Genomic DNA, 22,626 nt, shown 5'->3' with positions numbered 1-22,626 from the left:
CTAATAAACATTTATAAATGACGCTATAGTAACATCTTTGCTATTTAGCATTACACTACAAAGAAATGATATCACAAAATTAACAACGTTAGGGAAACATCATATCATATCTTAATTCCTTCTTCTTATGAGCTGTTCCCTTTTGTTCAGTTCAGGCCTCAACACAATGATATAGCATTTAGGGAAAAACATACAGCCTAGTAAACCAGCACCAGAGGTTAAGATGCTGAAGATCTCCACAGCCACCATGGATTTCCCAATTGCACTGAGGTACGTGGGGACAAAGGAGACCCACACACTACAAAAGACCAGCATACTGAATGTAATCAACTTGGCTTCATTAAAACTATCCGGCAATTTACGGGATAGGAATGCCACAATGAAACTAGCAAGCGCCAAGAAGCCCATGTAGCTCAGGACACAGTAAAACATGACAACTGAGCCTTCATTGCATTGCAGAATGATTTCCTCAGTTATGGAGTGCATGTCTAAATCAAGGAATGGAGGAAAGGTTAGCAACCATACAGTACAAATGCTTACTTGAATAAGGGGACAAGAAAGGACTATGGAATAAGTCAGTCTTTTCCCCACCCATTTCTTGAACCTAGATCCAGGCTTTATGGCTAGGAATGCTAGAGAAACTATCATGGTTTTTGCCAACACACAAGAAACAGCCACTGAGAAGACGGTGACAAAGGTTGGTTGCCTGAGAAGGCAGGTCACTTTTCCTGGCTGGCCAAGGAACAAGAATGGAGAAAGGAAGCAGAGAAGAAGAGAGATGAGGAGCAGATAGGTCAGGTTCCGGTTGTTGGCTTTCACAAGAGGGGTATCTCTGTGCTTGAGAAAAGTTGTGAGCACTAACACTGTAACCAAGGAGAGAGAAAGAGCAACTGAGGCAAAAATGATCCCCAATGGATTTACATAAGAGAGAAAGCTAATTGTTTTGGAGACACATCTTTCTCTCTCCTTGCTAGAATATTGATGTTCAGGACATTGGACACAGTCATTCATATCTGAAAAATAAGAGAATAACAGCTTGTTACAGAGTGGCTGAGTAAGACCTACTGTATTGAAACACCTTAATTTCATGATACAGGCATACTACTATTCTATTGTGGTTCCATATCATCCTTTCCAGCATGTCATCTATAGTAGATATAAAGGTAAAGGTAAAGGTAGTCCCTTGACATGAATGTCTAGTCATAACTGAATGTAGGGGGCAGTGCTCATCTCCATTGCTAAGCCAAAGAGCCAGCGTTGTCCAAGGCCTGCTTTTGTGGTTATGTGGCCAGCATGACTGCACCAAATGTTGTTACCTTCCCACCGAAGTTGTATCTATCTATCTACTTGCATTTGCATGTTTTTGATTTGCTAGGTGGGCAGAAGCTGGGACTAGTGAAAGGAGCTCATTCCATCATGCAGCCCTCAGGCCTTGAACTGCCAACCTTCTTCCGATCATCAGAATTAGTGTCCCACCCCTAAAGCTGCCGCATCCCTATAGTAGATATAATGGGGATAATTTGTATACTGTAATTGTTCCTGTTATTATTTCATTGAGTTCATTAATATTGATGTGCATTATCATTGTATTGTAGCCTTTGTATACTTGCACATGTCTATGTTTATTTTTATATTATGTATTGCATGTGTCATTCTATGTTACTTTCTTTAGTGTATTATTCATAGCACAGAAATAATCCTTTGTACACATACTTTTGTATAGCAGTATATAACATTTGGGGGGGGGGGGGGTATCCAAGAAGGACAAAATCATTTTAAAGAATGAATCCAAACTGTCTTGCTCATTGGAAAAAAAGACATTTGAAAGTATTTGTCCTTGCCTAAAATGGCAATATAGATTAAGATTTATAACTCTAGTTCATCCTGACTGAGTCTGCTGCCACACTGCAGAAAAAAGCAGCTTGATACCACTTTAACTTCCATGGTGCAAAACTATGGAATTCTGGGATTTTTAGTTTGGTTGGGCACTAGAGCTCTCTGATAGGGAAGGCTAACAATCTCAATATGATGGCTCTAAGGATGTAAAAGGTAGGTTTGAGTAGGAGTTAGGTTAGATGGGGTGGATAAAGGATGGAATAGAAGGGGATAAGAACAAGATATTAGGAAGTAGAAAAGGGTGTAGGAGTATGGAATGGAGTATAGAATGGAAGGAAAGGAAAGGAGGGGAAGGAAGAGGCAAGGAAGAGATGGAAGAAAGAAGGAAGAAGAAAGAGAGTCAGTATATAGTGTAGAAGTTATAAGTAAGAGTGGAGAAGAACAGATGGAATATATAATATTATACAATAAAAGAAGTAATATGACAGGATTGGTAATAGGTTATATATAGGTTATATACATCATTTGATAGGATAAATAGTGTTTGATAAGTTTTGTTTGTTTTAAAATGAAAGCACAACCATATGTGTAGCCAGATTGCTATATGCATGAGAAACTATTAGTCATAACAGTTAATCAGATCCAACAATTTCTATTACGCCTTTATGAAGGAAAAAAGGAATACATAACCTACCCGTCTTGTTGGAAACCTTCCCTTCTGAACATGGAACACAAGCATAGCAGCAGAATTTTTCTCCTTCCTTGCTTTTCTTCTGATGACCAGGATGACAGGGTTCATTACACAGAGAAAGGGGAGGCACCTGTCCATAAATGTGAGACAGATCACCATGGGAATATTTTCAGAGAAATCTTTTTCAAATGCTGGTTTGCAAAGGAAATTCAATGTGCCCACCATACTGGTATAGCATCATATGCTGCCTCAGAAGCATGCATGAGGGTTCATCCCTGACCAGCAGCTGGTTTTGTTATTTCCAAAGATAGGGACTTACTGTCTCCCTTGCATGCCAGAAAGCATTACTGGGTGCAACTGGATACCTGCACAACAGTGACATCTAGCAATTTTTTGGACTTCCATGATTCTTCCTTTTGGTTGCTCTCTCCCTTTTACCACCGGGCCTGATGAAAACTCAACAAACTTTCATACTATTGTGTTAGCTGATCTTTAAAATGAGCATATTAACAGAGCAAATTTTAATTCTGGATTGCTTTTATACTAGAGTCTGATAACAACTGCGATGTTCTGTTTGACTTGTTGTGATGTGCCTTCAAGTCAGCTCTGACTTCTGGCAACCTTATCCTAGGGTTTCTTTCTTTCTTTTTTAAAGAAAGATTTCTTCAGAGGAGTGTGCCATTGCTTTGCTTTAAGACTGTGAGACTGTAACTAGTCTGGAGTCATCCAGTGGCCTTTCATGGCTGAGCATGGATTTGAACCTCTGATCAAATTCTGGTCTTGTAGCATTCTAGTACTAGTATGGCTAGACGAAGGCAGATCACCCAGAACTATCCTGTAATACATACCTGCTTAAACTTGCTATGCCACACGAGAAGATCTGTGTTCATCATTAATTCTTTTCCTTGAGGAGCACTGGGGTCCACCCTCCCAACTTTCACTTTCTGGAAGGACTTGTTTGGGAATGTATCTAAACTAATGATGTCAAATCCACCTTCCCTTTCCCTTTTGTTGTTAAAGGACACTGTTTCTCCGGCTGAGTTATTAAATGAAAGCCCTTGAAGAAATTCATGGAGCTACTTGTAAGAGAGAGAGAGAGAGAGAGAGAGGAGATTGTTGAAATAGAATAATATAATGGAGGATATAATCATATTAGAGATGTAAATTTTCCTCAATGGTATTGTTCATATAAATTGATCTATCCAAAATCAGCATAAGGTTCTTGCTGAAGAAGATGCAACATTTATACTTTTGTATGGGAGACTTACATTTCCATTAGAAAAAGCATAACTTGTATAGGTTGAGTATCCGTTATCCAAAATTCCAAAATTAGAAGTACTCCAAAAACTAAAACTAAGATTAAAAATAATTAAAAAATCCACAGGTGGTTGAGGTAGTGACACCTTTGCTTACTGATGGTTCTGTGTACACAAACTTGGTTTCAAATCCAAACGTATTAGAAATATTGTATAAAAATACTTTCTGGTTATGTTTAAAAGGTGTACATGAAAATTAAATGAATTTTGTGTTTAGAATTGGGTTCCATCTCCAAGATAGATTATGTATATGTACAAATACAGATATCCCCAACTGCAAAAAAACAAAAAACAAAACATAAACAAAAACAAAAAACCTTGTGGTCCCAATCATTTTGGATAAGAGAAACTCAACCTGTACATACAATGCATAATAACTATATTATTCTATTCCAATATTTTATGAGGGCAAAAGCTAGATGTATTCTCTTGTACTGATCACCTTGTTGAAATGGGACTCTCCTTTGAAATTGGAATTTGAGGGCTCAAAATGCTATGACCAGGTCCAGGGACTATATAACGCTCTTTCTGAAACAGATCCATTCCCTACCAGTTAGTTTGTGGCCATGGTTCAAAGCACTGACTAAGACCTATAAAGCCCTATATGATTTAGGTGAAGACTTTATGCAAGATTGTATCTTCTCATATGAACATTGATGAATATTAAGTTCCTTGAAGCAGGGATTCTTCTCAGTCCTACTAGTATCACAGCCCCCGGAAAGGTGTTTTATGCTGGGATGTCCATCTCTCTGTTCTCCTTTTCTGGAAGTTAGACTTTTTATTACTATCATAGACCCGGTACATACCACCCCGAAAGGGCGGGCTGGAGGCTGCCGGTTTTCCTCTGGAGGGACGCTGTAGCAGCCAAGCTACCCAGCATCCCCCCACCCCAAAAAGAACCCGGATGAAACGGGTTCTTCTTCCAATGCCACGCGGATGTCACAAGTGCGCCATTGGCGCACTCATGATGTAAGCAACATGCAGCAACATCTATACTCTGTGGTCACTTATGTGATGATGGTGACCCCTGCATGGATGAGAGGCCACCATTACACTGCCGCTGTGTTGTCCTAGGGTTAGGGACCATGCGGTTGGTGCGCAGTCCTTAACCCTAGAATTGGCGCCTGGACGCCGCTTCTTCGTAGTATGTACTAGGCCTAAATGGCATTTGATAATTAATCAGTTGTGAGGGAAACTTTGTTTGTCTGTCTCTGTGTTATATTTTATCTTTATTGCTATGTTTTAAATGTTGTTTTACTTTTTTGCAATTAATAGTGTTATTTTGTTTAATTGTGTTTTAAGTTTTTATCATCAGCATTTGTTACCCCCCCCCCCCCACACACACACACGCTTTGTCTTATTTCAACTTTGTTGCAAGCTGCCTTTGGTTCCATGTTGAGAGAAAGGCAGGGTATAAAGAAAATGGATGGATGGATGGATGGATGGATGGATGGATGGATGGATGGGTAGACAAACAGATAGCTACATCTTGCTCTTGAGAGATTACCTGCCAAGCCTGAAAACTGTGCAGTCCGGCTTTATTACATCTCATAGCTGGATGAGGTATGCAACCCTTTTCTCTGAGGTTGGAAGAAGACATAGCTTGCAAAGCATGAGCGACAGCATGGACAGCATTATAGATACTGTAGCTATGACTGGTCATGAGAAGTTCAAACTGAGATCCAGGAAGACTTTCCAGTTTCTCATCTCCAGTACATATTTCAGTGACACTTATTGCCACCCCAGGCTTTGGAAATGAACAGTCAAATGCTTGCTCCCAGAAGACTTTGAGAAATCCATCATCTTGGGTTGAATAAGGTTTTATTACCTGGAGAAACTTCCTAAAATCCAGAATATTTTCTGAATGGACGCTAAAGGAAATGGCACCTTGGAACAAGTGAAGATTCCAACCTCTTTGAAGGCCTGTCAAGATGAAATCAATCTGAGACGTCATGATCCACACCTTTCCAAATGATGTGCTTTCTTTATTTTTAGGGTCTTGGAAAAATACAATAGTTCTGAGCCACGCAGTGGTCAGGGATTCTCCATAGATAACAAATACATTTGTTTTATTATCCAATAAGTGCATATAAATATTGAAGGCTATATCAGTGATTTCATCCAAATCATCCAAACGGGCAAGTCGTGGGATTCTTTGTGTGAAGGCTGAACAGATCCCATTCTTGGAAAGCAATGATTCCAGGGTTTGCAAGAAATGGTCTCCATTATTATTATCAACAGCAAAGAGACCAACCCATGTCCATCTGAAATGCTGAAGCAACCAGATAATCCCAGTGTACTGATGGGATTCATTTGGAACCATGGTATAAATACAGTCCCGACTTGTATGACTCTCTTGAATGGCAAATGGGCCATATGTCAGCTAAAATAAAATGAAAAGGTATGTAGCAATATGTTAAATGGACCATGTTTATGTGACTTAATCTCTCTTTGGTTGCATCCTCATTGCAGAAATAATCCAGTTAGACAGCACTCGAACTGCCATGGTTCAATGGTAGGGAATTCTAGGATGTGTAGGTTTTTTGAGATATTTAGCCTTTGCTGTCAGAGAACACTGATATCACAACAAACTACAAATCCCAGGATTCCATAGTATTGTGCCATGTTAGTTAAAGTAGTACCAAACTGAATCATTTCTGCAGTGTAGATGCAGCCTTAATTTTTAAAATATATTCATTTCAAATTTATTTACTTACAGGACCATCAAATGTCTCTAACACGATGAATATCTACTGCTTTAATTCTCATTAGAGTTTCTCTTGCCTTCAAAGCTTGGTACCATTTTGGAATTCCAGTGATTTGACCAGTTTTCTGTTTGAAGTCCTGTTCACTGGTCACCAGTTGCATTAGGACAGCTTTTTCTCCATCCTTCTTGTTTTGAAGCCTTATCTGTGTTGTCAGCATCAATTATCTCACTTGGGAGTCCTATCTGCAAATCTTTCAAAATGTTCAGTACTCTTTTCAATGAGATTGCAATGTAAGATTTATTTCCTCTCTGCACTTAGTTTACAGAGTTCAGATCTTGCATTAACATTGTTAATATAGTTTGTACTTTAGAAATTGAAGCACACAGACATCAGGAAGCTGTCTTTAACTGGAAAGGGTAGGAAAATAGACTTCATAACCTTGGACACTGCTCTTGAAGCCAAGGTTCTGTGTGCCTCTTCAAGAACTGTCCTCTTCAAAGAGGCATCTTGGACTAGAAATTTGAGTGCTACAATTTACTCAATAATACAACATACTTAAGAATATAATGTTGTAATATGGGGGTGTGGGTTAATCACACCGCTCCCTGCTTTTGGAAAAAAAAATGTTACAGAGGGACAAAAGAAGAAAATAATGTTCCTATAATCTCATAAACAGATCCTACCTGTGGAATCTTGTAGAAACCTAAAATATTGGCCATATGGGAAGATGTAGCAGATCCAAGACCACCAATGATAGCTATGATGTTTCTCCATTTGTCACATTTATAATTGGGAATGCCTTTTTGTGATTTGAAGAGCAGGTCCAGAGTGGTCCGATAGGTCATCCTTGCATCATAGTAGCTGTCATAGATGTGGAATCCAAATGTACTATTGGACATGATCAGGGGATTGCTATTGATCTCATTGACAGCAAATGCCAAGGCAAGGGTGTGCTGGTAGAATTTTGTTACCATGCTGAAAAGAGAGAAAAATTACATCATCATACTTCTACAATGTTTCCCTCTATGATGTATGAGAGTGCTGTACCACAAAACTGGTCATTACTGTGAGCAAGATCACATATAAAGTCAAAATGGCAGAAATTCAAGGAAGGTGCTCTAATATGATTGCAAAATATTGGAAAAGCAGGACAGAGCTGGACAGCTGAAGTGGTAGCAGGTAATGCATTTGTCTAGTGCTTCCTCACACATCTCACAGCCAATTGGTGGCCATCTTAATCAATGAGTTATTACCAAGCATGTTCTGTGAATACATGCATTAACTCATACATGTTCTGAGTACTTTTGCCTGTAAGAGATTTTCTGATCTTGACAAAGTACACAGAGGTGTACCATGCAAATTGCTGTGAATTTTTGCACATTTCTTGAATGGTTAATTGTCTTCCCTTTCCTGTACCAATTCACATCTAGTCATTTTCCCTTTTGCAAAAAATACACAGCCATGCAAATCCACATGAAGTAGATGGATGGGCATATGTTCAGTAATGTGCATCCTCACGGATACCCATGCATACTTTGGCAAAACAGTGATTTCTTTTTCTGCAGAGTTTAAGGAGTCCCACCCCAACACAAACCCTGACTTCCTCTGAATTGTGTGTGGAGGGATCACATTCTTTTCAAATAGAATGAGGAGTATTTAAATCACGTAGACAAACCCTTAGCAAATTTGAATCAATAACCCACATCTACATAAAACTATCTGAAAGGAGAATTTAATTGAACACAGAAGAATCAATGTATACATGCCAAATACTATGACTACATATATTACATGCAAAATGCAAATAAGTACCCAAAATAAAAGATAGTTGTTTTAGGATGAGAAAATATCAATTCAAATGAGTTAGTTTGCAAGGATTTGGGTTATTTAATTTGATGTTTAGAGGTTGCCAAGATGAAGAGGAGTTTAAAGAAATAGGTTCAAAAAATAAGAGCTAATGAGACTTTCCCTAATCCACATTTACTGGGGAATTGGGGGCAAATCTGGGCAGCCTGAATGTGCAGAGAAAGTACTCCATAAAATACAGATTTTTTGGGATGACAAATGCTAACTCTTCTTCTAACAGTGCAAAGAAAAGAAGGACAGGTTAACCAAGGTCCTTTATGACAGAGCCAAGACTTTGAGATATGGAATGCACTAATGAGACTCTGTCATGATCAAATCCTATATTTGAGGATGTCTGAAATAGTGCTTGAAAAGAACAATGCTGAGTATTAGGTAAGTGATTTCTCAAGCAGCATCCAGAAGGAGGAGGTAGACACAGTCTTCTCAGAGCTCTTGGTGGTTGCTTCAAGTAGTTTTCATACCCAGTACAAACTACGTTTCACATCTTTTATCTCTATGCCTGCAAGTATATTTTTCAAGGCAACATTTTTCCAAAAACCACATTACCATTCTAAAACACAAGAAACTCTTCTTATGGGAAAACAAACTTCATTATGTATTGCATAACTAGACTTAACAGCACCCACAAGACTGAGAAAGTAAATATGATATACTGAACCTATATGTTTTTATCATATAAAAGAGAAGTTATGGGAGAGAAACAATAGATTCCTTACTCTGGCACCTCAAACAAATTCTGGGAAGGATGTTCTCTGAAGGATACTTCATAAAAAACATAAATGATCTGAGATGCAATTCCACCAATGAGAAGTTCACCTGGCTGGTACCATTCATGTGGAATAGGGATGGGATCATCTGTAGGACATTTCACTGTATCTTTTCTGGTCACCATGGGAGGCAGGAGCAGCAGAGACATCAGCAACCACAACATCACAGCAGCAGCACTCCTTTCTCTAAATGTAAACTCTCCTGTCTCCATCCATGGCAGTTGCCCGAGTTAAACAGGATTCATTAAACTATCTGTGTCAATATACTCCTTATATGAATTAGTTTTACTTCTAGCACGGATAGCATTGCATGTGCATACCTCAGATACTGGTAGAAACTGCCAAAACCTTAGTCCCAGGCCTGCTGATAAGATTTGAAAGGGAAGGACAGAAAGAAAATAGATAGAGCCCAATCACTCACCTTTCCATAGAGCAAGAGTTGATTCACAATGATTTTAAGGCCCAGCAGGTTGTTTTCCATTGTTTCCTGGAAGCCTTTGGACTTTTGGCCAATGGAGCCAATTATTGTGATTTGGATAATTGCATAGGAAGATAATCCCAGCTGCAGAGGCTGGGTCTTGGTTGACATTTTTGGTGGCAAACAGACTGGCTCATGGTTGCAAAACCTTCTGTAAGGTTCACCTGCTGCTTGTAGCATAATATGTAGCAGAGGTTTAAAGGAAGCTCAAAATGAGCAAAGACCGAGAAACCAATTCTAGACAGATTGACTGGGAAGATGCATGGGAATGAAATTCATTCTGCATGCATTTCACTTTTTTTAAAAAAGAAGAATCCTTTCTAGCCTTACATACTTCTTCGCTACAAAATTAATGTAGCTCGATGCTGCTTTAACTCTTGTGGCTCAATGCTGTGGAATTCTGGAAATTGTATTTTTGTGAGATAGGGACGAAATAGACTAGCAGAAGGGGCAGCTTGACAGATTGGGGCCGTGGTTAATACACACCATAACCCCAATCTGCCTTTTCCCCAGCTGAAAAAGGAGCGGCAAAGAGCCACTCCTTTTTGGCTGGCAAAAAAAAATGTCTTTTCCTGCCCAGCCATGGCTGGAAGCTGGCTTTAAGATGCTCTGGTCTGGCAGCGTGCAGCATATAAACACTGCATCGCTGGAGCACCTTGAAGCCACCCATGTGAAAATGGCTAGGGTGGCTTCAGGGTAGCTTCAGCATGTGCGGCATATAAATGCCTCCTGGACAGCGGCACAAAAGGGCCATCTGTTTTGGACCATACCTAATGTTCTCTGTCACAGGGCTCTGGTGGCATAGCAAACTATAAATCCCCATGATAGCTCATGAAGTAAAGGTCAATAGATCATGAAGTAAAATAAATACACAGGGCTCCTTTTCTTTAAATATTTACCAGATCCTCATTCAGGAAGATTATGGCCCGAGACAGATGGGTCAAAAGTGTTATTTTGCCACCGAAACTAAGGTTTCAGAGCATGCAGCAAACGCACATTCCAGTACATGTGGGTGGCGGCTTAATGGCAGTCTCCTGTCCACACAGGGGCCACCATCTTTATGTAAGCGATGCATAGCGTTCGCGTGTTGCTTCATGACGTAACCCGGGCACAGCCAAAAGACCCTGGAAGAACCGGGTTCTTTTTACTCTGGAAGGATGTTGCACAGTTTGGCGGCTGCGGCATCCCTCCAGAGTTAAAACAGATGCCTGCAGACCACCATTTTAGGGCAGTCTGTCTCAGCCCTAGGGAATTATGGAAAATCTCCTCCCTCAAAGGTCACCCAGCAGGTTTCCAGGGCTGAAGGGGAATTCAAACACTGGAGTCCTAGTTCAATGCTCAAACCACTACACCACACTTGCTCTCTTCTCTCACTCTCCCTCCAAACAAAAACCTTTCAGATGATGCACTTCTGTGATCCCTGCTATTTATTGACTAGGGGAAACCAGGCAGTGGTTTTTCTGGGGGGGGGGGTCTCAGAATCTCTGGGTTGCCATGAAAGGAGCCTGGTGTTGTGCTACCAGCTGCAGAAATGTACAGAGATGACACTTCTCCACTGTTAATACCCCTTCCATTTCAAGAATAAAAGCAGTGATTTGCATGTTAACATATATTATGAATTGCTTTAAGGAGGAGGCATCTACAGTGTAGAAATAATGCAGTTTGAAACCACCTTATGTGCTTTAACTCCATCCTGTGGAATTCTGGGATTTGTAATTTTACAAGTCCGTTAGCCTTCTCTGTCAATGAGTGTTGGTGGCTAATAAAACCAAATTCCAGGATTCTGTAGGATGGAGTCATGGCAGTAAATTGTTATTATTATTATTTTGTTTATTTATACCCCATTCTTCATCCCTGCATACGGATTCAAGGCAGCTAACAAAATTTAAAAACAGTACAAGTTAAATTGCTGCCAGACTGCATTATTCCTACAATACAGATGGACCTAGAGTTATTATTGTGGAAATGAATAATTCACATGTTTCAGTGCAATACAGACTGGATTACCAAATCTTGAGGACAAAGACCACACAAGGTTCATTTTCATGCATTTTCAGTACTTTTTAAATCACAAGAGCAGCATTTTTTATTGCTTGATCACAAAGCCATAGCAAACAACAAAGTATTACAATGCAATAAACATAGCAAGCTTAAACACATTATATCTATATACAGTACATTATTAAAACTGTATCATAACACAGCAGAAAGATATCAATACCTAATAAAAGCATCAATAAGAATGAATAATCCTGTATCCAAGAGAAGGAGGTTCCGACTGAAATACAGGATCTAACTACCAATTTTCTTGGACTGCAGAGTTAATGGATTCTCTATGGATTCTCTATGGATTCATGGGATCTGAAGTTTGTTGTGGCACCAAAGCTCTCTGACAAATAATGTTAAATATCTCACAAAGCTACAAACTTCAGAATGCCATAGAAGTGAGCCACGGCATTTAAAGCGGCATCAAATGTCATTAATTCTGCAGTGGAGATGCAGCCTTTATTAAGTCGGTTTTGTAATCAAGGTTTCTAATATCAGTAAAACAGGATGGAAAGGTCAGAGGGAGGAAGGAATGGTCAGTTAGATGACCTCTTGGTATGTAATAATCCTGCATCTGTTGGAATAGTAATATCTCACAATATTTGTTTAATTATGTTTCCATGACTGAACGGGAATTCAAAAACTGGAGTCCTAGTTCAGTGCTCAAACCATTGCACCACACTTGCTCTGCCCTACTGAATGGTATTATATATTTTACAGTACGGTCACAACTTGAATGTTACCTTTAGCTACATATGACAGTTAACCATGGATAATTCATTTCTGTACCAACAGCTGAAATGGACATTACAGCAAATGCTACATTGAAATGGACTTCTAGTGTGGACTACAGCATTTGCATCAAACTAAGCAGTTTATTGAACAGAAGGAGAAATCATTGTCTCCCTGAATATGAAATAAATACCCATTGGTGGTTTAAGTTTATTCTTTCAGAAGTGAAATATTTGGAGAAATTGTCTAGAAGATACACAGTAAATAAGATAAGCCTTTAATTCTCTAGGTTTCATTCACATTTTAAAAAATATTAACTTCACCCGTCTTATTCTGGTTCTTATTTGTTTGATGCTCTGTCTTTTCAAGGGATATAAAAGCAGTGTCCAATTGATGCTCAAAGCTGAAATTACAAAAAGATAAAAAAGAGGGGGGGGGACCTCAAATGCTTTTCATTCCTTTTCCTGGTGTGTTTCTGCTACAGTGATGGAAGCTCTAAAGTGATGATTTCAATTTTATTGGTTGAATTAATGCCAAAGCAGTTTTTCTGCTCTTCAAGTTTATGACATTTTACCAGTGTACAGCCTGGTAACAATACAGAATGGATGTACTAGGGAAAATGCCACATGCATCTTTAATTCCTTCTCTTCATGAGCTGCTCTCTGTTGTTCAGCTCAGGTCTGAGCAGAAGGATGAAGCATTTAGGGGAAAAAATACCAACCAGTAGCCCAGCACTGGAAGCCAAGATAGAAAAGATCTCCACAGCCACCATATTTTTGCCTCTTGAGCTGAGATAGGTTGGAACAAAGGTGACCCACACGCTGCAAAATGCCAACATGCTGAATGTAATAAACTTGGCTTCATTAAAACTGTCGGGCAATTTCCTGGCAAGAAACGCAATAATGAAGCTGGTGAGGGCCAGGAGCCCCATGTAGCTCAGAACAGAGTAAAACATTATGACTGATCCTTCATTACATTGCAGAATGATGTTTTCTAGAAGTGAGTGCTTGTCTAAATCAGGATATGGAGGAGAGACTGCCAACCATACAATACAAATGCCTGCTTGGAAAAGTGAACTACACAGGACTATGGAATAATCTAATCTTTTCCCTATCCACTTCTTCGCCCTAGAGCCTGGCTTTGTAGCTAGGAATGCTAGAGTAACAATGGTGGTTTTTGCCAGAACACAAGAAACCGCTACTGAGAAAGTCAAACCAAAAACTGATTGCCGTAGAAGACAAGTGACAGTCTGTGGTTGACCAAGGAATAGGAAAGAAGAGAGGAAGCAGAGCAGCAGGGAGATGAGAAGAGTATAGGTGAGATTTCGGTTGTTGGCTTTGACGATTGGGGTATCTTTATTCTTGATAAATATTCTTAGAACTAATGCTGTGATGAAGGCAAAAAACACAGCAAGTACAGATAAAATGATCCCCAGGGGATCTTCATAAGATAAGAAACTTATGGTTTTCAGGAGGCATGTGTCTTTGTTGCTGTTTGGGTATTGATCTTCTGGGCATCTGAAACAATCATCCGTATCTGAAAAATAGGAAGAGATTGCATTGCAGTATCAATTAATATCTTAGTACCTTAATGCACACATTTCCCCCCTGTTATGGGCATGGGAAGGGGACACTTGGGGCCAAGCAAGGCTGAGAAAAAAATGCATTTTACCACACACCAAAGTGTCCTCAAAATGGCTCCATTCCATCACCTGGCACCAAGCTGTTCCCATTCAGTGCTAAGGTGCGACGAAGTCTTCCATCTGAGCAAAATGGCACATCTCAGCACTGAATGGAAATGGCTTAGTGCTGGGCAATGGAATGGAGCCATTTTGAGGACACTTTGGTATGTGGTAAAATGCATTTTTTTCTCGGCCTTGCATGGCCCCGAGTATCCCCTTCCCATGCCCATAACGGGGGGAAATGTGTGCGATAAGGTACTTAGATACGGACCATTCTCATAATAACATTTAGTACAAAGATTCATATATACTTTATTCATTTAAAGCATTCCTACCTCCCGGGAACTTCAGTCAAAAGAATTAATGGAACTTCCATATCAGCTAAACACCCCAGAAAGAACCCATGATCAACAGTACTGAAAGCCACTGCAAGAAGGATGCAGTCTCACTGTCCGGTTGCTGGTATAGGCTGTTTGCTAAGGCAGTGCTTCCTAAACTTTGGTCTTCCAGATGTTTTGGACTTCAATTCCCAGAATTCTTGCCTGTTGTCCAGGCTGGCTAAGGCTTCTGAGAGCTGAAGTCCAAAACACCTGGAGTACAAAAGTTTAGAAATCACTGCTAAAGTGACCAAGATGGATTGCCATAATCAGGCCTGAACTCAGATTGGAAGGGATCCAGGTGATCCATTTCTTCTTCGAAAACACTGGGGTTCATTGCTACCAGCTGCTCTTAGATCTAATTTGAAAAGGGAGGTTAGGAATGTGATAATAATTATTTAGACTGTTGGCTTTCACTGACGTTTCTTTGGCATACCATTTGTTGATCCTACTGAAATTACTTATTCATTAAAGTATTCTAGTTCATATGAAAATATACTGTCCCATAGCCTCAATCATTCCAAAACGCGACAAACGTTATAATCCTAATCACCATTTTGTTCACCATGTAGTTTTTCCTTATGTCATTTTTTAAAAAAATATTCATCATCATTTAGGATTTGGAAACTTCTTTAGATCAAGCACAACTCTGACATTCAGTAACTTTTTCTAGCACAAATGTTTTCAAATGAAATGACATGAATTTTCTGTGAATTTTGTGCAAATTACATTTTTCTGGTCCAAAGCCTGTGGATTTTTTTCCCACAAAGGAATTGTTCCCAACAAAGTCCGAAAGTATGAATACGGCTGAGAAAATGCACAGAAACTCTTGTAGTCTTGGGGAATGGGGACAACATTGCCAAAATGATTTGTTCTTGCATACATGAATGAGTCAAAAGATGTTTTGCAGCTTTTGAAAACACTCATCCACTACATTGTGATAATCAGTTTGCCAATTTCCATTCCTTGATCCCTGTAAGAATGTCTGAATGAACATTTGTTCATATTGCCATTCAGTTTTAAAAGATACCCATGCCTTGTAATAATTCAGTATATCAATGTTTACATGGCTACCATGGAGGAAAAAAATTCTGAATTCACCCTTTTTGGTGACGAAATGGTGCCCTGCATACCCTACCTGTTAAATTAGAAATTTCTCCTTCAGGACATGTAGTACAAGCATAGCAGCAGAATGACTCCCCTTCTTTACTTCTCTTTTGATATCCCGGCCTACAACGTTCATTGCACAGAGAAAGGGGAGGGACCTGTCCATAAATATGAGTGAAAGTGCAGTGGGTACATTTTCAAGACCAATCTTTGTAGCATTTCTCTGCAAATAAAGAACTTCATTATCAGGAGCCTAGAAACCATCATGAATGACTGGGTCTGGTGAATTTTTTTATCTGTATTATACACATTGATTTGATATTTCACCTTAGCCTCAGAGGGAGAGAAGGGGCAGGCACAGCTCTTCCATGCCTAGCCTAGAAAGAGAGGGCCCATACAGACAGGTCAAAATAATGCTGCTTCAGGTCACTTTGGAGGAATGTTGTTTAAATGATGCATGCCTCCTAAGAGGCCAGAAGCTGTGCCAAAGCCACACTCCAGGAATGGAGCGTGGCTTAGGTGCGGCTTCTGGCTTCTTAGGACACATGTATCATTCAAACAGCATACCTCCAAAGTGACTCAAAGCAGCTTTATTTTGGCCTGTCTGTATGGGTCCAGAAGAAGGGCTCTCCCTCCATTCCAACTGTCATCACCTTGGCCTTGGAAAAAGAGAAGAACCACTGGACTTGGTCCGTTTCCCCTGCCATTCCTTTCTCCTTTTGTGTCAAGGGAACAGTCTAATTAACTGCTGGTGAAACATCAGGAATAAACTCTTATAGAACATGACATCATAGCCTGAAAAACCCACAAAAAACTATGGATACAGCCATGAAAGCCTTTGCCTTCACAGTCCAATTAACTATTTGTAAGCCACTCTGAGAGCATTTCTAAAGACTGGGGTATAAACACAATAAATAAATAAATAAATAAATAAATAAATAAATACAAATAAAATAGTTGAGAAAAACATTTTACAAAATGATGAGCTGAATGTCCCATTTAATTAAAGTAAGTTAAAATCAAAATAAAATTAAAACCATATTTAAGAAAGACATTAAAAGCATGACAATAGTTTCAAAAGTTTCCACTTGGATCTCCTGTGCCAAAGATGGAACAAAGAGTACACTTAATCTATACACCTGTTCTTTCTGGGGAAGGGTAAACCCATCTAGGGCAAATGAACTACCCAGTTCCCTGATCCAAGAAGCACCAAGCCACACAATGCTCTCCATCTTATCAAGAATCAGACTCAGGTTACTGACCTACATCCAGCCCATTCCAGAATCTGGGCACTAATCTAGCAACTGCAGAGCCCCAGCCATCTCTGATAACAAGGAGAATTAGAATCGGGTGTAATCAGCACACTGACAAGGCCCAATCTGATATCTCCCAATGACCTGCCCCATAAGCTTCATATAGCTATTGAAGAGCATGGTGGAGATGATAGAACCCTGTGGTTCCCCAAAGCTTAGTAGCCATGAGGCTGAACAGGAATCCTCCAGTGCTACTCTCTGAAACTGGCCTACAAGACAAGAATGGGACCACTGTACACTAGTATTTCCTGCTCTCATTCAACACTGCTGGTTGAGTAATACAGTATACCAATGTTCAATGGTATTCAAAGGCACTGAGCGATCCAGAAAAATCACCTGGGAACTGATCCCCCTGTCTTTACAGCAAATTAGGTTTTCAGTCAGAGTAGCTAAGGCTTTTTTGGTGCCATACCCTGACCTGAAAACAGAATGAAAAGGACCCAGATAACCTGTTTCCTCCAAGAATGTTTGAAGTTGCCCAGCCATCTCACTCTCTTGAGATCCATACCTGGTTAAATCCTGTATGCCATACAATCATATCTTCATCAATGGTGAATTGTTCATCATGAGCAGCATTGGGGTCAACTTTCCCAACTCTCCTTCTCTGGAAGGAGTTGTTTGGCAATGTTTCCAAATTAATAATATCAAATGAACTTCTCATTTCCCTTCTCTGATCAAAGGATAGTTTTTCTCCTACAGAGTTGTTGAACGAAATGTCATGAAGAAATGGATGGAGCTAATTGAAAGGGTAGAAAAGAGAGGAAAACAAAAGAAGAAGAAGACGTATGGAGAATGTCATACTTCATTTCGGAAGACTCAGTTTAGGATGCCAGTGAAATGGTCTAATGTAAATGCAAAGAAATAAAACCAACAATTCTATGTCATTATCTTTTCACTGAGGACAAAATTCAGTGCATATACTCCCTATCAATTTAGGATGTGTGTGTGTGTGTGTGTGTATTACCTGCCAAGGCTGCAGATGTTGCAGTTTCACCCTAGTACATTTCTTGTATGCATGAGATGTGCATTCGCCTCTTTTGTAGCTGGATCTAGAAGAGGACATGCCATGCAAAGCATGTGCCACACTGTGGACAGCATTATAGATACTGTAGCTGTGACCAGTCATTCTCATTTCAAACTGAGGCTTAGGGATATTCTCTAGTATCTCATCCCCAGTACATTGTCCCAGGTCTTTTGCTATCTCCCCAGGCTTTGGAAAGATACAGTCAAATGCTTGTTCCCAGAAGTACTTAATAAATGTATCTCCTCTGTTCCGGTGAGGATTAGCTGTCTTTAGGAATTCTCTGAAACCTGGAATGTCTTCTGAGTGGATTGCAAAAGCAATAGCACCATGGAACACCTCGAGGTCCCAACCTCTTAGAAGTCCTGTTAAAATAAAATCAATCTGACCTGTCATGATCCACACCTTCTTAAACAAGGCATTTTCAAGACCTCCCAAAGCAAAGATGAATCTTAGAGCTGAAAGTGTCAAAGATTCACCATAGATAATAGAGGCATTAGCTATGCTGTCTGTTACACGCTCATAAATAGCCCGAGTCAAATCTGCATGTGCATCAAAGTCATCAAAACGTGCTATAAATGGCATTCTTTTTGTAAAGGCTGAACAGATTCCATTCTTAGAAAACAATGCTTCCAGGCTCTGCAAGAAATGCTCTCCGCTATTGTTATCAACTGCAAATATCCCAACCCATGTCCATCCGAAATAATGAAGCAAATGGATTATCCCTGTGTTCTGATGGGATTCGTCGGGAACCATTGAATAAAATTGAGCCTTCTGTATGTTATTAATCTCTCTGAGGTCAAATGAGCCATATGTAAGCTAAAATAAAATGCACATATATGATAGGGTTATCTTAACAGGAGTGTCTTTATGTTCATCCACTTGCTTATTCAACAAATATTTTGAGAGGAAAAGTTGTCAGTGTGGCCAATAAAAATGGCAAACTATATTCTGGGTGATATTTCCCAAGTTTGGAGAAGATTAAGCAACCCCTGGATTTTTTTTTAAATGAACCATTCCCATCCACCTCTGTGTACAAAGTTTTACCTACAAAATGAGACTGGGAAGGTATCTCACACCCAGAACCTACCTGTGGAATCTTGTAGAATCCTAAAAGATTAGCCATGTGGGAAGAGGTGGCAGCCCCAAGCCCTCCAATGACAGCTATCAGGTTCCTCCATTTGTCACAGGTGTAATTGGGAGAAAATCTATGGGATTTGAAAAGCAGATCTATAGTGGTCCTATAGGTCATCCTTGCATCATAATAACTGTCAGCAATATGGAATCCCAGAGTAACATTAGGCAATATCTTAGGATCTTGGTTGATCTCATGCACAGCATAAGCCAAGGCCAGGGCATGCTGGTAAAATGTTGTTGACATGCTACAAAATAATTCAGAAGAAAATTGTTATAAAATGCTGCTATCAGAAGACTATTAATGAATGACTTGAGTTATGAGGAAGATATTGCTGCTGATGCTCCTGAGCCATTAAACCTTCTGTCATATCCAATTTATCGTGTAGTAGAATGCTCACGTTTGTATTTTGCATAGTATTCTGACGCATCAATCATGGGCTCTTGGAAATTCATACTTTCTTTGGCATCATGGAAGAAAAACTAAAGGTAAAAGTGGGAAATTAAAGTGTAAGAGGTTCAGGTTTCCTTCCCTTCCCTCCACCTGCTTCAGGCATGATCTTGCATGCTTACCACAGTAAGGCATCACTGATTGGAATTTTGGTATTGTTTTCAACTGCTTGGTTATGTCTCCCTCCCATATTTGGTTCTGAACATTTTCTGTTTAGAATGATCTAATGCCCAATGCCTTTATTTAAATTGATGGATTTGTATCCAGCTCGACTCATACTGATAACAAACCTATTGCAATCAGCCAGACAAAATGATCAAGGGATAGGCACTACACCTTTATTAGAAAATGTTATTATATTTGGAGATATTCTGCTTATTAAATATATGAGTAAGGGGATGTTCCATAGTAGTCTATAAACATATACATGGCAGTGAGGGAGCTGCTTGCAGGATGAAATCCTAGCCTCATAATCCTTTATCTTAGACAGCCCAATGCCACTAAATTGTAAGAAATTCAGGAAAAGACACGTGTCCATATATCATACAGTTCAGCTATAGAACTGACTAGCACAAGATGCAGTATTATCTTCCATCCTAGACAAATTTAGAGGGGGATAGACTAACTAATGGCAGTTTTAATGCTCATGATATATCACCACCTATATAAAGGAGAATAACAGATATGGGTAGACACTGTTATTATATCAGCATCCTCCTTGTGAAGTTAGAAAGGTTTTGTGGTTCATGACTGTAGAACAGAAAACTGGACTGCTTATGTTCTTATTCTGATTAAGAACTTCTTTGCTTACATTTTAATTACATATGATGTCCTTGAGTCTATTCCAGATACTTCTTCATACTAGGTACAATGTACACTCATTCCCTGGTTAATATCAGAAAAAATGCCCTTTTATATTTGTCTGTCTTTAAAAGTTACATTGATTCTGGACATCTTTCCTCAAATCCTGTTTTTCATGACTCAACACATCTTAACTGCGCCCATCTCAAGATAAATGTATCGGGTTATCAGTTTGTCATTGGTCCAAAACACACTGCAGAAATAATCCAGTTTGAGACCACTTTAACTGCCCTGGCTCAATGCTATGGAATGCTGGGAACTGTAGTTTGGTGAGACACTTAGCTTTCTTTATCACAGAGCTCTGGTGCCACAATAAACTACAGTAACCAGGATTCCCTAGCACTGAGCCAAGGCAGTTAAAGTGGTCTCAGACTGAATTATTTCTGCAGTGTATTTTGGACCCATGTAAAACATGCTATTCTCTGAATAGTAGCTATGTCTAAGACAAGTAAGATGGTGTTGTTGTACCAAGAGCAGGCATCTGACTGATGACTGTAGAATGCAAAAGTGGACTATGTATATTGTTAATCTGATCCAGAATCGTTTTACTTACCTTGATCTTATTCCTTAGATCTATTCCAGATTCAGATTCAGACTGGAAATAATCTAGTGCTATCCCTTTATTATTATCAGGAAACAATAACATTCTGATAAACACAATCTGCTTAAACTATCTATCTATCTATCTATCTATCTATCTATCTATCTATCTATCTATCTATCTATCTATCCATCCCGCTCCTCAGCCAAAAGGCTATTGGAGTGGCTTACAAATTGATTAATTAGACATTTTAGGCACACTTTCCCAAATCCTATCAGTCATGGCTCAACACATCCCAGCTGTGTGCATTTCAAGACATATGGCTATCTCAGCACATAAGGTTCTGTGTTTGTGCTTTAGAAAATCTTGTAAAATACATTAAAATCAGATTGTGTATTCATGATTCTTCCATCTCTCTCACTCTCTACCTTTTCATTGTCTTAGTTTTAGGACTTTTCTCCTGTTTTTGTGTTTGTAGCCTGTGTGTGTGTATACATTTTCCCTCCCACAAATCCCCCAACAATTGTATGGCAGAGATTTGTCTGTATTGGGCTTCAGGTAACTGTGACATTTTTCTTTAAATACAGTTTCTTCATGGCCTAATTTCATACTCTAAAAGTCAAAATAACCTTTACTATAGGACAAAGTTTGCATTTATTGTGGAATTAGTAGCATTAGTGGCATGCATAAGACCCAGTCTGTGAAAGAGCAGGTAATCTTTTTATGAGAGCATCCCAACACACATAGAGACATCCATTGTGAAGGGGATCCGTTGAATAAAGAGAGGGAGAGAGAGAGGAAAAATAATCATCTCTTACTCTGGGACGTCAAACAGCTCCTTAGAAGGATTTTTTCTGAAACCAGCTTCAAAGTAAACATAAAGAACTTGAGAAGATACCCCACCAATGAGGAGTTCACCTAGCTGGTACCACTCTTGTGGAAGAGGAAAGATATCACTTGCAGGGCATTTCAGAGCACTCCCTTTGTAAACTATGGGAAGTAGCAGAAATGAGAAAATCAGAAACCACAGCATCATGGTTGGAAAGCTCCTCTCTCTAAGTGTGGACTCTTCTGTCCGAATCCATGGCAACTGTCTGAGCCCAAATGAATATCTTGCACTGCGGCTGTCTCTGCTCACACCTCTCTTAAGGGAAATGTATCAGTCTTACATGGCATAAATGGAGAGACAGTTGCCTGCGTTGAAGGCTATCTGAATTTGCCACATTCCAATTTCACATTGGCCAGTAAGACTTAAAGTTGGAAGATGTCAGAAAGGCAACTGTCTGTTTCTTGCCCCTACTCCTCATTCTTTGTGGATGAGGGGATTATTTATAACCACTGGTAGGATTGCTTATTGACTGCTTTCTATTGCCTACTAGAAATGCATTGCAGTCTGAGGCAGGTGCAGTAATGATGGTGATTTGAATTATTCCATAGGGAAATAATTAGTTCTTTGGAACTTATGTCCTGGGTGATTTTACTGGGAGCAAAACATATTGGATCTCTTTTTCCCCCTCCAGATGTGGCCATGATTCTCCCTGTAGAATAATGGGCAGATGGTTAGTATATCCTTAGTCTGAAAGAATGTGAAGAAGAAAGTTTGGGTCATCTGAACAGGAAGCACAATGCAGCACTAAATTGAGAAAGAAAACTCATTGTTCAACTCTACTTTTATCCATGAAATGGAACATGGTCCCAGA

General features: G+C 39.5%; 2 protein-coding genes across 2 annotated transcripts; both read right to left on the bottom strand.

Annotated features, from left to right (window-relative positions):
• Positions 1-111: 111 nt before the first annotated feature.
• LOC149304154 (vomeronasal type-2 receptor 26-like) lies at positions 112-7,525 on the bottom strand. Its single transcript, XM_089480850.1, has 5 exons — positions 7,235-7,525; positions 5,351-6,226; positions 3,376-3,603; positions 2,531-2,657; positions 112-1,013 (listed from the first exon to the last, which is right to left on the bottom strand). The coding sequence occupies exons 1-5, from the start codon at positions 7,523-7,525 to the stop codon at positions 112-114; spliced, it is 2,424 nt and encodes an 807-aa protein (XP_089336976.1).
• A 5,549-nt stretch (positions 7,526-13,074) lies between these two features.
• Positions 13,075-19,320, bottom strand: LOC149304153 (vomeronasal type-2 receptor 26-like). The gene is made up of 5 exons (XM_089480570.1): positions 19,030-19,320; positions 17,883-18,758; positions 17,427-17,654; positions 15,637-15,763; positions 13,075-13,976 (listed from the first exon to the last, which is right to left on the bottom strand). The coding sequence occupies exons 1-5, from the start codon at positions 19,318-19,320 to the stop codon at positions 13,075-13,077; spliced, it is 2,424 nt and encodes an 807-aa protein (XP_089336696.1).
• Positions 19,321-22,626: the final 3,306 nt, after the last annotated feature.

Source organism: Sceloporus occidentalis, unplaced genomic scaffold (assembly GCF_023333645.1).
Source record: "Sceloporus occidentalis isolate IW3139 unplaced genomic scaffold, rSceOcc1.0.p SCAF_14, whole genome shotgun sequence".
In the NCBI taxonomy this organism is placed as follows: domain Eukaryota; kingdom Metazoa; phylum Chordata; class Lepidosauria; order Squamata; family Phrynosomatidae; genus Sceloporus; species Sceloporus occidentalis.
This window is presented reverse-complemented; position numbering and strand designations above follow the sequence as displayed.

What these genes read in the sequence shown, in the direction of transcription:
- LOC149304153 (XM_089480570.1), bottom strand. Translation starts at nt 19,320, where the DNA reads ATGTCAACAACATTTTACCAGCATGCCCTGGCCTTGGCTTATGCTGTG. An exon ending in AACATCTGCAGCCTTGGCAG is followed by an intron (nt 17,655 to 17,882) that starts GTAATACACACA and finishes CCTTTCAATTAG; the next exon opens with CTCCATCCATTTCTTCATGA. An exon ending in GGCATACAGGATTTAACCAG is followed by an intron (nt 15,764 to 17,426) that starts GTATGGATCTCA and finishes ATTTATGGACAG; the next exon opens with GTCCCTCCCCTTTCTCTGTG.
- LOC149304154 (XM_089480850.1), bottom strand. Translation starts at nt 7,525, where the DNA reads ATGGTAACAAAATTCTACCAGCACACCCTTGCCTTGGCATTTGCTGTC. An exon ending in GTTTCTACAAGATTCCACAG is followed by an intron (nt 6,227 to 7,234) that starts GTAGGATCTGTT and finishes ATTTTATTTTAG; the next exon opens with CTGACATATGGCCCATTTGC. An exon ending in GGCATAGCAAGTTTAAGCAG is followed by an intron (nt 2,658 to 3,375) that starts GTATGTATTACA and finishes ATTTATGGACAG; the next exon opens with GTGCCTCCCCTTTCTCTGTG.